Source organism: Carettochelys insculpta, chromosome 5 (genome assembly GCF_033958435.1).
Source record: "Carettochelys insculpta isolate YL-2023 chromosome 5, ASM3395843v1, whole genome shotgun sequence".
In the NCBI taxonomy this organism is placed as follows: Eukaryota; Metazoa; Chordata; order Testudines; family Carettochelyidae; genus Carettochelys; species Carettochelys insculpta.
In genome coordinates this window covers 106,933,953-106,947,901 of record NC_134141.1, presented here as the reverse complement: position 1 = coordinate 106,947,901, position 13,949 = coordinate 106,933,953, and the positions used below count along the sequence as shown (strand labels likewise).

Here is a 13,949-nt window from a genome sequence, read left to right as displayed (position 1 = left end):
TGAATACACAGACATAAAAATAGTACCAGATTTCAACATTTTTAATGAGATGGATGAGCCTGAAACCCAGCAGCCGATGGTGCTGCACCTCCCTTATGAAATTTCATGTTTCTCTGAGGGGGCCCGCACCCACTTTGCGCACCCTGGTCGTAGTGCCACTATGTGGGACAGTGAACCACAACCCTAGAGGGTGGGTTACACTGCACTTCCAAGACAACAAAACTTTTGAAATTCTGACCTGGAAATAATGAAATTACTTCATTGTAGCTCTTTGTTTTGATTTTATATTAATGTTTTGATCATTTCATCACATCTTTTGTACCAGCATTTTCTAATGAAAAACTTTTTCACTGAAGAATTTTTGAGCAGTTCTAGTCCCTATCCCTCTCCTGAAGTATATGTTCTTGCCATTGGCTGACTCTCCTCTGCCCCAGCCTATACAGAGAGGAGAACGCGTGTGAATGTTTCTTTGGCAGCTATTAATATCCAGTTAGGTGACCAGTCAGGAATCCATCTGATATGGAGCGGAATGTACAATGGAGAAAAGGTGCACAGGCAATTAGGAATCTACATGGCCGCAAGTATGTTTTTAATGATCTGTGTGCAAAATTTCTGGGGCAATAGAAGGCCCCATTTTGCAGTGGTCTCTGCATGGATGGTCCTTGGATAGTCCTAATGGTAGGGCTCCCCATGAGGGTAGGAGACTGCTTGCATGGTTCTCTTTGTAGCATTGGCTTCTAAGAGGCCAGGTTGAAGGCCACATTCAACACCACGCCCATAAATAATAAATATTTGTTCAGAAGGGTATTGGGCTGCTGAGGACTGGGAGGAAGGAGAGGATGACCTTGTAGTCTTAAGTGCCTGACAGCTCAATGTCAGCAGACAGGTTACTCAGCAACAAAGAACTGGTTTTCACCACCAAGGAATGAGAACATTCTTTTCTCTTGGCTAGTTTTATGAGTAAAGCATCTCAGGACACTATTGCATAGCCTGTCAGTCCCACTGTTTAGAGCACATATCTCTGTGATAAACTTGCAAGGACACATAGTAACTTGGCATGCTCTTGGAGGCTTCTAGCATAAAATGATGGGAAACAAATGGGACATTTTGGGTTGGATTCTCTGTCCAGAGAGACTGCTGTGAAAGGAATTTCATGACAGAAGGGAATCTTGAAGTGGCTAGATTCCCTTGGGTGCAGAGTGTTTTGAGGTGCCACAATTCGGAAGGCATGGAGTAGGTTATGCAATGCTGTATCCAATGCTCAACTAGTCTGGTGGAACTGTTTCAGATGTGTAGATCAGAGTCAACAGGCTGCTTTAAACCATACTGGGGATCATACTGGCCCTTGGTCAATCCAGGCTTAAAGCCACCTGCCTCTTCACTTCTCAACTGCACCTAGCATACGCTCATTGCAGCTGGGAATCTGGCACATTATGTTCTTTATGACTTATATTTGAGTTAATTGTTGTCTCCTCATTTACAGGAAATACATTTTTTTCTCACGTACTTTCACTGGAAATCAACCTAACACTAAGATTAACACCTAAGATTAATGTAAGAAATGGTATGCGTATTTGATGGTGTCACGCTTTTTTGTTTCTTTTTTGAGGCCACTGCTCTACACAAACTTAAGCATATGCATAACTACATCACCAGAGGGAACTACTCATGTTTAAGGTTACACATCTGCTTAAGTCTCTGTAGACTTAGGCACTAAGTGACCAAGCCCAGAAAGCCAAAATCCTCTTTGGTTACTGTATCTGGGATAAAAACACAAAAGCGCTTAAAAGGAAGGGAAGAAAAATCTTCCAATACCCAGAACAGCATCAACAATAGAGAAAAAATTGGCACCCATGTACTTTTATCAAATCCAGCTTGTTAAGATACAAATGCTAACTGGAAAAAATGAAGCAAGTTCAAGAGCTACTAGATGCATATGAAGTAAGACAAGCTGCTGTAATCTTTTCAAAAACAAAGGAGCCTGAGAAAGTTATTGGCACTTATGAGAGTCATTTAATTATTAGACATTCCTTTTAGCAGAATAGTACTTAACAAGATGTTATGAAAAATGTCCAAAGTGATGTATTATTTTATCTTTAAAATGTTATCCTTATGTGTGTATTGGAAGATCAGATATTCTGACTATTTAACCTGTTGTGCCCTGGTCCTTACACAAACAATAACAGCACAAACAATAATAGTCTGAGTTGCAATAATATTGATATATTCCAGTATTCAACTAGCAGGCACCTACCTTCATATGTCCTGTTCCGCGTCTGATGCACTATTTTATCTCCATCCTTCTTGCTAAAGCCATATTTCAGGACTTCATGCAAAGCCAGAGCATAAAGGAGAATAGCGTCATGGAACCCTTCCACAAACATGTTAACCTAAGAACAAGATGACAACATTAATCTTTAAGCCATCTATAAAAAATTACTTATCTTTATTAAGGCTTAAACCCTGAATTGGGTATATCAGCCTTGGCTCAAACTTGTTAATATTAGGGAACTTCTACAGAATAATCAGAAGACCTTATTTTCTAGGTCTGGCTCTTTCTTTCAAAGAAAAAGAGATTTTTGCAACCTGCAACATTTAACAGAAAACCACTAACTGATTTTGTTTTAATTTCTGTAAATCTGATATTCAAATGTGCTTCATCATTACATCAGTAAACAGAAGAGACATTCACTGCAGCACAGTTCACATGTGATCCTGTGTATAGACTGGGCAGCTGACCCTTTGAGATGCTGAGCACCTTCTTCGCGTGGTGCTGAATGCCTTCATCCTCATTAGCATGGAGGCCCTCATTACTTTGTAGGACTGTTCTCTTACATCATCGTCTGCATTCAGGCCAGATTCTGCAGCCCATGGCTGGGTAGAGTTCACACCCTCAGTTCATAGACTTACTAGACAGGCAGAACCGGATCAATAATTTAATGCAGACATGTGCCTGTTCCAAATGCTTAGGAGAGCACATCTGGTTAATTGTCTGTTTTACACTGCACACTTCATTGGATATGAAAATATCCTCTCCCCATTATGTTTATGGAGAGAGGAAGTTTTTCTGACTTCACTGACAGATTTGTTTGTTTAATGATTACTCCCCTCCATTTCTGCTGATTCTGGATCTTGCTCAACAGACCATCTCTTCACTAGCAAATGAACAACAGAGCAAGCTGTTTACCCTGTGCTATGTAACGTTCTTTGGAGTTGCCAGAAAACTAGTTTCCCATCTTTAACGTCTCTTTCAGTAAATGGCATGAGCTAAATGAAATCTCATTTTCCAGTATAAATACAAAACCAAATACTGTATTGTAACCCAGCACTGCCTTTCAACGAGAGCAAGTGTGATTTCTCAGAGCCACACCTCACAGATTTACCACTGAGCTCAAGAATATTTGTGAACTGAGCTGTGCTAAAACTGGTTGGTTGCATTCAGAGTGGGATGGGAAATTTAAAATAAACCTTTTTGGGGGCAATATCTGAAATTTTATTTTATCAGGTCGGGGGTTTAAACTGAAAATTCAAACTCAGTCAAAGCAAGCATCCACCACTATGCAGCAGGGCGGACAGCTACCGTGGGCTTGGGCGCAACGTATGTGTGGGGGTGGTGCCATGCCCTGGAAGAGGCAGTGCCTTTGGCTGAAGGGCAGGGCCAAGGGCAGCCAGCCCTTAGTGCTGTCTGGAGCATGGTGCTGGGTCTCACCAGCCCTCAGAAGCCACACATGGAGTGATGCTTCCACAGCGTTTCAAATGGGCCCGGCAGCAGTGACAGCCAGAAGCTTCAGGCCCCTTTGAAACACTGGACCCTTATGTTGTTGCCCCTTTAATTGTTCCCATTGGCGAGACAGCAAATATACACACATACACGTCTCCTAGAACTGGAAGGAACCTCTGGAGGTCATCTAGTCCAGTCCCCTGCCCTCTTGGCAGGACAAAGCACCATCCCTGATATCTATTTGCTCCATTCTCTAAGTGGCCTCCTCAAGGATTGAACTCACAACCCTGGGTGTAGCAGGCCAATGCTCAACATGAATAAAGATTACGTGATGTAGCCCTAAGCTTGTACTCCTCTGTGTCTCTTGTGCTTCATAACTTATAGAATCTTACACTGAAAGCTCCCTGAAGCAGGAACTGTCTTATGTGTTTGTTCTGCAGAAAAAAAGAGTGCTTAGCAAATGACTGCATAATAACAACACCAACTGGCACAGTGAATTAGATTAGGAGCCTGGATTCAAACATGGATCCGACTGTAAGGCAGTATGGCTCAAACTTTACATGTGTTTCTCTCCTCTAAGCAATTGCTCATATTTCAAAACCACAACATGTCCTGGCTTGGTGCACTATAATTCACAGTGAATTATCTTTTCAGCCACAAGGAGGGTGGTCCCATTCACTCACAGTTTAGTTATATTGGAAAAGTGCCTGCCTGGGCTGCCGCTAACCAATGAATAAGCAAAGATTTCACTCTGTTGTGGGTTGCTTCTTGACTACCCTGTCCACCAAATATACTACTGTTTAGAAACTATGCTTAGTTTACCATTAATTTAATTGCTCTTGAGCTCCTCAAAAATTTGGATAAATAAAGTGCTGTTAAACCTCTTGTAGTTCTAGCTGGGCATATACAATGCCAAAAGATAACAACATGTAGCTGGTTAAGTAAATAGCTGTTACATAGATAATAAAGAATTACATAGTTCATTGGCTGTGTTAAGATAATCAAGCTCCTTACTATGTAACTACACAGAAGACATTCTTTTTCCCTTAAGCCAGCTGTCTGTAACAAGCATAGTTCATGCTGGCTCTGAAGCTCTTTGAATCAAAGTTAAAATTTCTTTGACATGGTAATTGGGGCTGCAGATGCTTCTAATTCTCACCTGTGCGTCATTTATAAAAGACCCACCAGTGATTTAGACAGAAAAAAAAAAGAGGTAATCCCCCAGAAGGAGCAAACAGTTCATGTGCATGAACCTCAGAGAAATGAAATGCAAAGGTTAAAAGGAAGCCATAGAGTAAAGACAGTAAGACAAAAATATTTGTGCTTTGAGAGACATTAGACTCTTTCCAGCAGCTGATTGCATGGAACTGTAGGATCTGTGCGTGGAAAACCTTGTGCTATGACAGTCCTGTATATGGCTATTAGAGGGTTTAGTTTTTCATATCTTATTTTAAAAACAAACACACACTTGAAAGACAGAGCTGTGCAATTGCTTTGTAAGCTAAGCTAGGACTCCTGACTCTGAGGCTTTAGATGATCAGACTGTACGATTTCATGGCAGTGACGCTCACTCTTGTCTGAGAAAGAGTGAGACTCTGTGGCTTTGCTGACTGATTGAAAGCCAGCTGTAACCTCTCTGCTTATACAGTGCTGGGGATAAGAGCTGACCTTTGGCTCCTGGGGAGATAACTTAGAGAAAATGCCTTTGGAAAGGTGAGTTAATCACAGGACTAGATTAAATCCTAGAGTGGGAAGTCTTTTAATTGTGTTTAGTTATTTACTTTGTTACTCCAAATTATTCCTTGGAGGAAAGTCTTTGTTCATTGCAATGTTTTTATTTATTTTTTCCTGCAGAGTTATTCTACCATCTTACCGGGCTGGTCCAAACACTCCTGAACTTTGGAAAAGCTTGGAACTAAGTAAGATTTGTGGCTCCAGCCTGGTTTTAGTAGGTGGAAAGTTTAATGGGTAAGGCATTTCGCATAGCATCTGCCTCCATTACATGTATAGTCTTTCTCTTTCCCAGGGAGCAAACACACTCCAGAAAATTAAAACAGAATAAAGAAGCTGAGGGGCATATTACACACATCAGTGGTGGGCAGCCAGCACCCCATGGATGCATGTGACCCACTGAGACTCCACCTGTGGCCCTCAGATCCCCTGGCTGTCCCACTCCTCCATGTGCCTCTCACACACCAGAGCCCCACTCTTCCTTAGTCTGCAGTGTTCTGGTGGGGGTGGAGGGAGTGAGGACAGAGTGTGAATCAGGCAATTTGCATGCTCCAAGCAGATCTGGGAGGGAGGGGCTCTGGTCATCTTATGTGTGAGAGGTGTGGGGGAGGGGTAGCATTTCAGAGCCACTGGTAGAACCCCAGTGGGCTGCAGGGTCACTCATGCCCATCACTGAAAGAAGGAAGTGAAAAAAGATAAAACAAGCATTGCATACTAGGTTGTCCTTTACATGGTTTTTCCAATCTTGGTTCTTCATTCTGGCTCATTTCAGCGCACGGGGCCACTTTTAATTATTTACTTTGGCAGTTTGGTTAGAAAACCCATTTATTGACAGTCGTCATGGACTAGCACCTTGTTTATTGTAAGGAATGCGGTTGCTAGTGCTGGCTGTGCGGGTGTGTAGACGTCTGAGCAAGAGATGCTTTGTATGAAACCCCCATGACAGCAACCTCCCTGTCCATGGTCTCCTGGCAAGAGTCTTTTCTACCTGTCTTCTCACCTAAGACTGAGAATAAGTAGTTCTCCCTTTCAGAGCATAGAAAAGTACAGCATAGGGATAAAAATCTGCAACTAACATGCCTGCCCCAAAATTTAAATATTGTGGAAATTCCACAGCTTGATGCTGCACTCCTGTGCGTTAGAATTGCAAGGGAGATGCATGTGCTTTTATGCTAGAGTTTGATACAGTACAAACTGAAATGTATCTGAAGTTTATCTGGCTGGCTAAATCACATGGGAGGAACACATCAGGTTCAGATTCCTTCAATAAAACCTGGCCCTGCTGAAGTCTGTGGGAGTTCTGGCACTGATTTCAATGATGCTATGATTTCTTAATTGGATTTTGGACCATAGTTTCTAGTTTCATTAGGCTCCTGCCCTAACTCCTTATACACCAGCTATTTGATTGTTCTTATCTTCTTCCTGTGCTCTCCTCATTTCTGTTCTGCCAACTAGTTTTAGCATGCGATCTGTCTTCTTCTAAAACATGATTTTTTACTGTAGCAATTTCTGATGCAAGTTCTCTTTTGTATGTGATGTGAACCCAACTGGCTTTTCATTCCTGGCACCCATTAAGAACACTTACATGTGCCTTTTCATCCCATTGGGTTAATCCAAACAACCTGAAAGCAGCCAGTCTCTAGTGGCTGAAGATTAGTATTTTTTTAGTGTTTTCTGGGTTAGGCCTGGCAAACCTAACAAAACACTGGAAATTCTGCTGGTTTCAGGTTTTCCACTTAAAAAAAAAAAAATCACTCCCATTTCTCGTAGAAGAGATGCCCATATGATGTGGACATGTTAGTCCAGTGGTGTCCAATACGAATTCAAAGATCGCCACACTTGTGGTTGTTGTGTTTCCATATTTGCCATATTGTTATACAAAACTTTACAGAGCCGACTCTCAGCCGCCTCCTAAATAAATGTTCTCTGTCTCCCTCAGAGCCAGGCACCCCCAGCCCCTCCATTCTAATTTAATGCCGGTGACTCACCAGAGTCACCAGGGCTGCTGCTGGGACCACCATGCACTTCTCCCATTGAGCGGTGGAATGCATTCGCAGAACAGGCAGACGGCACTCCCCACGTGCTGCTTGCGGGAGGAGCTGCAGGTAAAGGCTCCAAGAGCCATATGCAGCAGAAGAGTTGCATGCGACTGGAGAGTCATGGGTTAGCACTTGCTGCAATGCAGTGTTCTCTTTGCCACGTGGCAAGTGGCTAATGTATTGGACACCCCTGAGTTAGTCACAGAGCACTTTCAAGAGAAAATCCTTGAAAGGGAATATGGGATGTTATAAAGCACGGTCTACCTGCCTATCACCCTGTTGGCTGCATCACATGGAAATCCCTATGGCTGTGGTGCATCCCCCGCCCCCCGACCACCATGAGAATGTCACATGTATATGAAGAACCTTCTTGGGCTGTTCTTCTTTAATAGTTGCACGGTTGCAGACGAAAGGTACAATGCAACAGAGCAGACATAGTGATAAAAAGAACGTTTATTCATTATTTTTCTGTATAACGGCTTTGAGATAATTTCATAGATGGCCCTGAAGGAACTTCTGTTCCTGCTATTGGGTACCATTCCATTTGTTTTTAATAGCACTCATCCAGTTGCACTTTGCATAAGAATGGCCACACTGGGGCAAACCAAAGAGTCATCTAGCCGAGTATCCCTTCTTTTGACAGTGGCCAGCGCCACATGCCCTAGAAAGAGCAAACAGAACAGAAGAGCCCAACTTTAAATACTTTAATGCAGGCTGGTTTTCAGATAGCTGGACCTCCTCACTTTAAGTCTCTGTACGGTGTCTCAAATTGTGCAGCCAGAAATAGGGGTACTCCAAAAAATCGCTAATCCCTTTTGAAAATTTTGGCCAATGGTTTATCATCAATGGCCATTTAGAGTGAGACTGAACTTTACAGAGCAATGTGTAATTGTCTTGTGGTTATTCAGATGTTAGCTCAGTGGAAGCAGTGGTGACTAGTGCAGGGGTTTCAGGGGGGCAATGGCCACATGGCCGTTCATCATGCCCTCCCTGCCCATGCTCCACCCCTCCCTGCTCACTCTTGATCCATGCTCTTCCCCTCCCAGCCCTGGCCTGCCCATGCCCTGCCCTCTGCCCAGCCTAGTCTTCCTCCACCCCTTCCCCTTGCTCAGTCCTGCCTCTCCCCTGGAACATTACAGTCCAAGCAGAGTGCCAGCAAGGAAGTTTGTGCTATTCTTGGGCCATGCTGTTCCATGCTCACTGGAAGCAGCATGCTACTGATGGTGAGTGTGTGTGGGGGGGAGGACAACACTGGGGGTTGTGTGTGATCCCCCCGTACACCTCTATGTGTTGCCTCTCAGCAAAGGGCAACCTTGCAGTCTACAAGACCTTTTGATAAAAGCTTTTCTAAGGTCCTCTAATATTGTAGGTAATAAATAATTCTGATAGCTAAGGTTTAAAAGTGAGAAGCATTGAGGAATGTCATGCACACTGTTCTCTGCTAATTTTTCAAATAGCAAATGAAAGAGACACTCCAGATTGACCCAATATTTTAACAACTTTGTGTGTCTCCATCTGTCCGTCTGTGAATCCAAGAGATAAAAAACTCCTTGTACGGTATGCAGCTTCATTTTATGATAGCTTAAGGCAAAATAAGGGTGTGGTTGTGCCATGACGATGGGGTGTGGTGGAATTTGATTATTTCTCATAAAATGGAAAGGGAGGAGTTTGGCAGGAGGAACAGTTATAATGCAGAATGACCACAAGGGGCAGCAAGGATCCAGAGGTGCGGATTGGGACAGCTATTGCCCTATTGAGCCAGCAGGGGGACAGGGTGGAAGGAGAGACAGTTATCGACTGTATATTTCAGAGATTTTGTCTGGTTGTATGTCTGTTTATCTGCATGTCTGTCTGTTCCCGAGCCAGGGGACACGCACCCCTCCCGCAGCTGTAGCTGCCATGGAGAGGCACTTCTCCACTGGCCCCAAGCTGCTGTGAAGAGAGGGGGCTAAGCTGCTCTTTCTCCAAGAGACAGCCTGCATACTAAACCCCTCACCCCCAGTCCTATCCCAGAATGATGATTTAAACGAAGAAAAGCTTATTTGAGTTAAGGACCCAAGCAACACTGGGTAAATCTTCTCGTACTGCTCATATGCAAGCAAAATGCCCTTGTCTGACAGAAAGGGAGGTAGAGAGTCTTCCTGGTCAGACTTCTGCATCACCAACTTCAGACTGCACACTCTTTGTTGGGTGCACTGCACCCTATGTGAGATCCAAAAGCTGCGAAATATGGTCTAGTTGTATAGCCAATGTTTACTGTCAAATAAATGCACACCTCTTCCTTCCATTTTCCCATCCTTCCCTGCTATTCCCCATCTTTCCACCCTTTGCAGACATTTTTCATTATAAAATATAATCCTCTGAGGAAATTAAATGCAAAAACTACATCAGTGCTACACTATGTTTGTGATGTTTATGTGCTCAAAAGTCAGCCAAATCTAAGTTTTAGATCCGCAAACAGCTATAGTGTGACCATGCTGTACATATACGCTAAGGCAAGAATGTTAACAAAACACAGAGCAATGCGAAACATTCTTTACGTGGATGGCTGCCAAGTTCCAGCTACTGGGGACCCATATGTCTCCATATCCTGATTGTTCAATGTACAGCAAAATGCTTTGCACTTAAGATTGCCCCATACAGAGCCTCCCTATTTCATATTAAACCTATGGAGCATTTTTGTGATGGGGAAGTGTCAAGGCATCTGTCTCTCGATCAGTGTGAAATGACTAACATTTTCAAACTTAAGTGCCTAGTGTACAGCCACAAACTATGACTATGAATTAACTTATCCATTCATGTATACAGGAATTGACTGGGAACAGTCCATTAAAAGAGAGCTGAGCTCCTCCTTCATATCCAGATTTAAACATATAAACGGCCATTTTGGGTCAGAATAGAGGGCCATCTAGCTCAGCATCCTGTCCCCTGACAATGGCTAATGGAAAGTGTTCCAGAGAGAATGAATAGAATAGGCAATCACCAGGTGATCCATTCCCAGCTTCTGAAAATCAGAAACTAGGGGCACCCTTCCCACCCATCCATTGATGGACCTATCCTCCATGTATTGCTCTAATTCTTTTTTGAACCCTGAATCCTGGTCTTCACAATGTCTTCTGGCAAGGAGTTCCACAGGTTGACTGTTGTGTGAAGAAATAATTCCTTTTGTTTGTTTTAAACTGGCTACCCACAAATTTAATTTGGTGTCCCCCTCGTTCTTATGTTATGAGAACAAATAAATAACTTTTCCTTATTACTCTCTCCATGTCAGTCATGATTTTATAGACTTCTACTATAGACATGTTAGTCTCCTCTTTTCTACTCTGAAAAGTCCCAGTCTTTTTAATCAAGACTCATCAAAGGTTAAGTGAAAAAAGCACTGGGATTCAACCTTAAAGGTGTAACTAACATTTTGTGTCTTGGTACTGTCTAATTTGGCAAGAGCATAGCCAGGTGCCTAAACATGCATGTTCAGGAAGGTCAGTGGGATACTATCAGATCATGAGGGTAACACATGAGGGGGAACAGCCTCAAAGCAGTTGCTGGGTGTTGTGTATTTAAATCTACACGTGCTGGAAAATACACCCCTATTCTCTCAGGCTTCCCTATTGGAACTTAGTGGTTCAAAGAAACAGGAAGAAAAGCAGCTCCTGGTAAGGGAAAGAGTTAAAAACAATAACAGAAAACGATGCCTAGTCCAGAAGACCATTTCCGTAACATTCAGTTCACTTTTGAAAAAAGAATATAGTGCAGATCATGGTGGATGTAACTAAGGGCAGCATTTAGCCCACTGTGTGTTGAAAGAATGAAATACAGAGATAAACTAGCATTTGCCCAAGTCCTCATTAGACCAGAACTAGGCAAAGGTGAAAGAACTTTCCAAAGGTGAACAGCAGTCCAACGCTTACTAGCTGTGGTAGCATTTTGTTATGTAGTGACCTTCTGGGGAAGCCAGTGGATGTGATATATCTGGACTTTAGCAAAGCTTTTGATATGATCTTTCACAGTATTCTTGCCAGCAAGTTAAAGAAGTATGAATTGGCCAAATGGACTATAAGGTAGATAGAAAGCTGGTTAGCTTGCTAGGCTCAGTGGGTTGTGATCAATGGTTTGATGTCTATTTGGTACAGATCACCAACCAAGGGGCTGGTCCTAGGGCTGGTTTTGTTTAACATTTTCACTAATGACGTGGATGAGGGGATGGATTACGCTCTCAGCAAGTTCGCAGATAACACTAAGCTGTGGGGGGCGGGGGAGGAGGGGAATGTAGATACCCTGGAGAGTAGGGATAGGATCCAGAGTAACCTAGACAAATTGGAAGACTGGGTCAAAAAAAATCTGATGAGGCTTAATAAGAAAAAGTGCAGAGTACTACACTTTGGTCATCAGGATTCCAAATACTGCTACAGGTTGGGGACCAACTGGTTAAGCAGCAGTTCTGCAGACAAGGATCTAGGGATTACAGTGGATAAGAAGCTGGACATGAGTCATCAATATGCCCTTGTAGCCAAGAAAGCTAACAGCATATTGGGCTGCATTCATAGGAGTACTGCCAGCAGATCTAGGGAAGCAATTGTTCCCTTTTATTCAGCACTGATGAGGCCACATCTGGAATATTGTGTCCAATTCTGGGCCCTCCACTACAGAAAGGATGTGAACCCAATGGAGAGAGTCCTGTGGAAAGTGATAAAAATGATGGAAGGAGAAGCTGAGGGATTTGGGCTTATATAGTCTACAGAAGAGAAGAGTGAGAGGGGATTTGATAGCAGCATTAGGGGTGGAGAGAGTCTGTTTTCCATGGTGACAGATAGCAGAATGAGGAGCAGTGTGGGGAGGTCTAGGTTGGATATTAGGAAAAACTATTTCATTGGGAGCGTGGTGAAGAATTGAAATAGGTTACCTAGAGTAGTGTTTCTCAACAAGCGTATGCGTACTCTTGGGGGTACTCTGAGATCTTTCAAGGGGCAATATCAACTCATCTAGATATTTGCCTAGTTGTACAACAGGCTACATAAAAACACTAGTAAAATCAGTACAATCTAAATGTTCATTCAAACAACAACTTGTTTCTACTGCTTCCTATGTCTTACACTGAAATGTAAGTACAATATTTCTAGTCCAATTCATTTATTTGATACTAAGTTGGTAGAAAGTCAGAAAGTTTTCAGTAGCAGTCTTCTGTGATATTTGTGCATGTTTTTGTAACTAAGTTTTTAAGTGAGGTGTAACAAGTGATGGTATGCAAAAGAAATCTGATTCCTGAAAAGGGTACAGTAATCTGGAAAGGTTGAATGGCAATTGTTTCAGGACCTTAGATTACTTTAGGAACCATGTTTCTCAACTGGTGATATGTGTACCCTTAGCGGTACGTGAGAGAAGTCTGGGGGTACTTATATAATATTTTAAAAGGGGGTACTTTATAAAAAAGATTGGGGAAAAAAGCAGCCATGTAGACGGGGTTCCTTCGAAAGGAAGCCCCCCTTTCGAAAGCACCCTTCTTCCTATTTTTTTTCACCCATGATTCCCAGTGAACAACAGTAAGACAACTAAGCTGTTGTAAGCAGACATTGCAGAACACCAGATTTCCAGCCACTGTAAGCACTGTGGCAAATATTAGCTTTAGGGCCACTCCAATATTTAGAGCCATAGATCTGATCTGTTCAACAACTCCTTCCAGCAGCTGAAAACAAAATATTATGTCTTTCGGTGTTCACCTTTTCATACCTTCTCCCTGGAGGAGGCAGACTGAAATGGAAGGTAAGGATGAGCTAGTTTTTGTGCCACTAATATGGGAGACCCAGGATCAATCTTTTGCTCTGCTACAGACTTCCTGAATTTGGGCCTCTTAATTGCTCTGCGCCTCAGTGTCCTATCTGCAAAATGAAGATAGGAGCATGTTCTTGCTTCACAGGGGCACTGTGAGAATAAGTATATTAAAAATTGTGAAGTGCTCTGATGCGACCCTAACTGGGGTATGGACCAGTGTCACAGAGAATTATATCTAGTTCCACTTTGGATGTCCCCCTACAGAAACAGAATTCCAGAGAGCACATGTCCCAGAAAGAGAAAGCTGTTCACAATTTCCATTCCTGGGTACAGCACATGTCTTATTCCAACGATGCCTGGAGAAAGGTGGCCATTTTTGCTAATGTGACCAAAGATGATTCTGCTCCACTACAAATCACAGAGCTGACCAGCACTCCACGCACACCCTAGGATTAATAGCCAATATTTTGACTGGACTATACTCCGGAACATTTATTTTGCCTGCACTAACAGCAGGACACATGTAAAGGAATGTGTAATAGGCGTAACTGAGTCTGGGTCTTGCTGGCTTCTGCTGATGTATCACAACACCACAAGGCTCTAACATTCCTGGCTCTGCTGGTGGAGGTGGTGGGGAAGCCCTGAAACATTGGGGTTGTGTCTAGACGACCCCTTCTTTGAAGGGGGCATGG

General features: G+C 42.9%; 1 protein-coding gene across 3 annotated transcripts in view; it reads right to left on the bottom strand.

The window, feature by feature from the left end:
- Positions 1-13,949, bottom strand: part of NPR3 (natriuretic peptide receptor 3) — a 69,683-nt gene that overhangs the window by 23,799 nt on the left and 31,935 nt on the right. For all 3 annotated transcript variants that reach the window (XM_074995696.1, XM_074995697.1, XM_074995698.1), the window contains one exon: positions 2,255-2,390. In XM_074995696.1, coding sequence (XP_074851797.1) covers positions 2,255-2,390 — 136 coding nt within the window. The remainder of the gene's footprint in view (positions 1-2,254; positions 2,391-13,949) is intronic.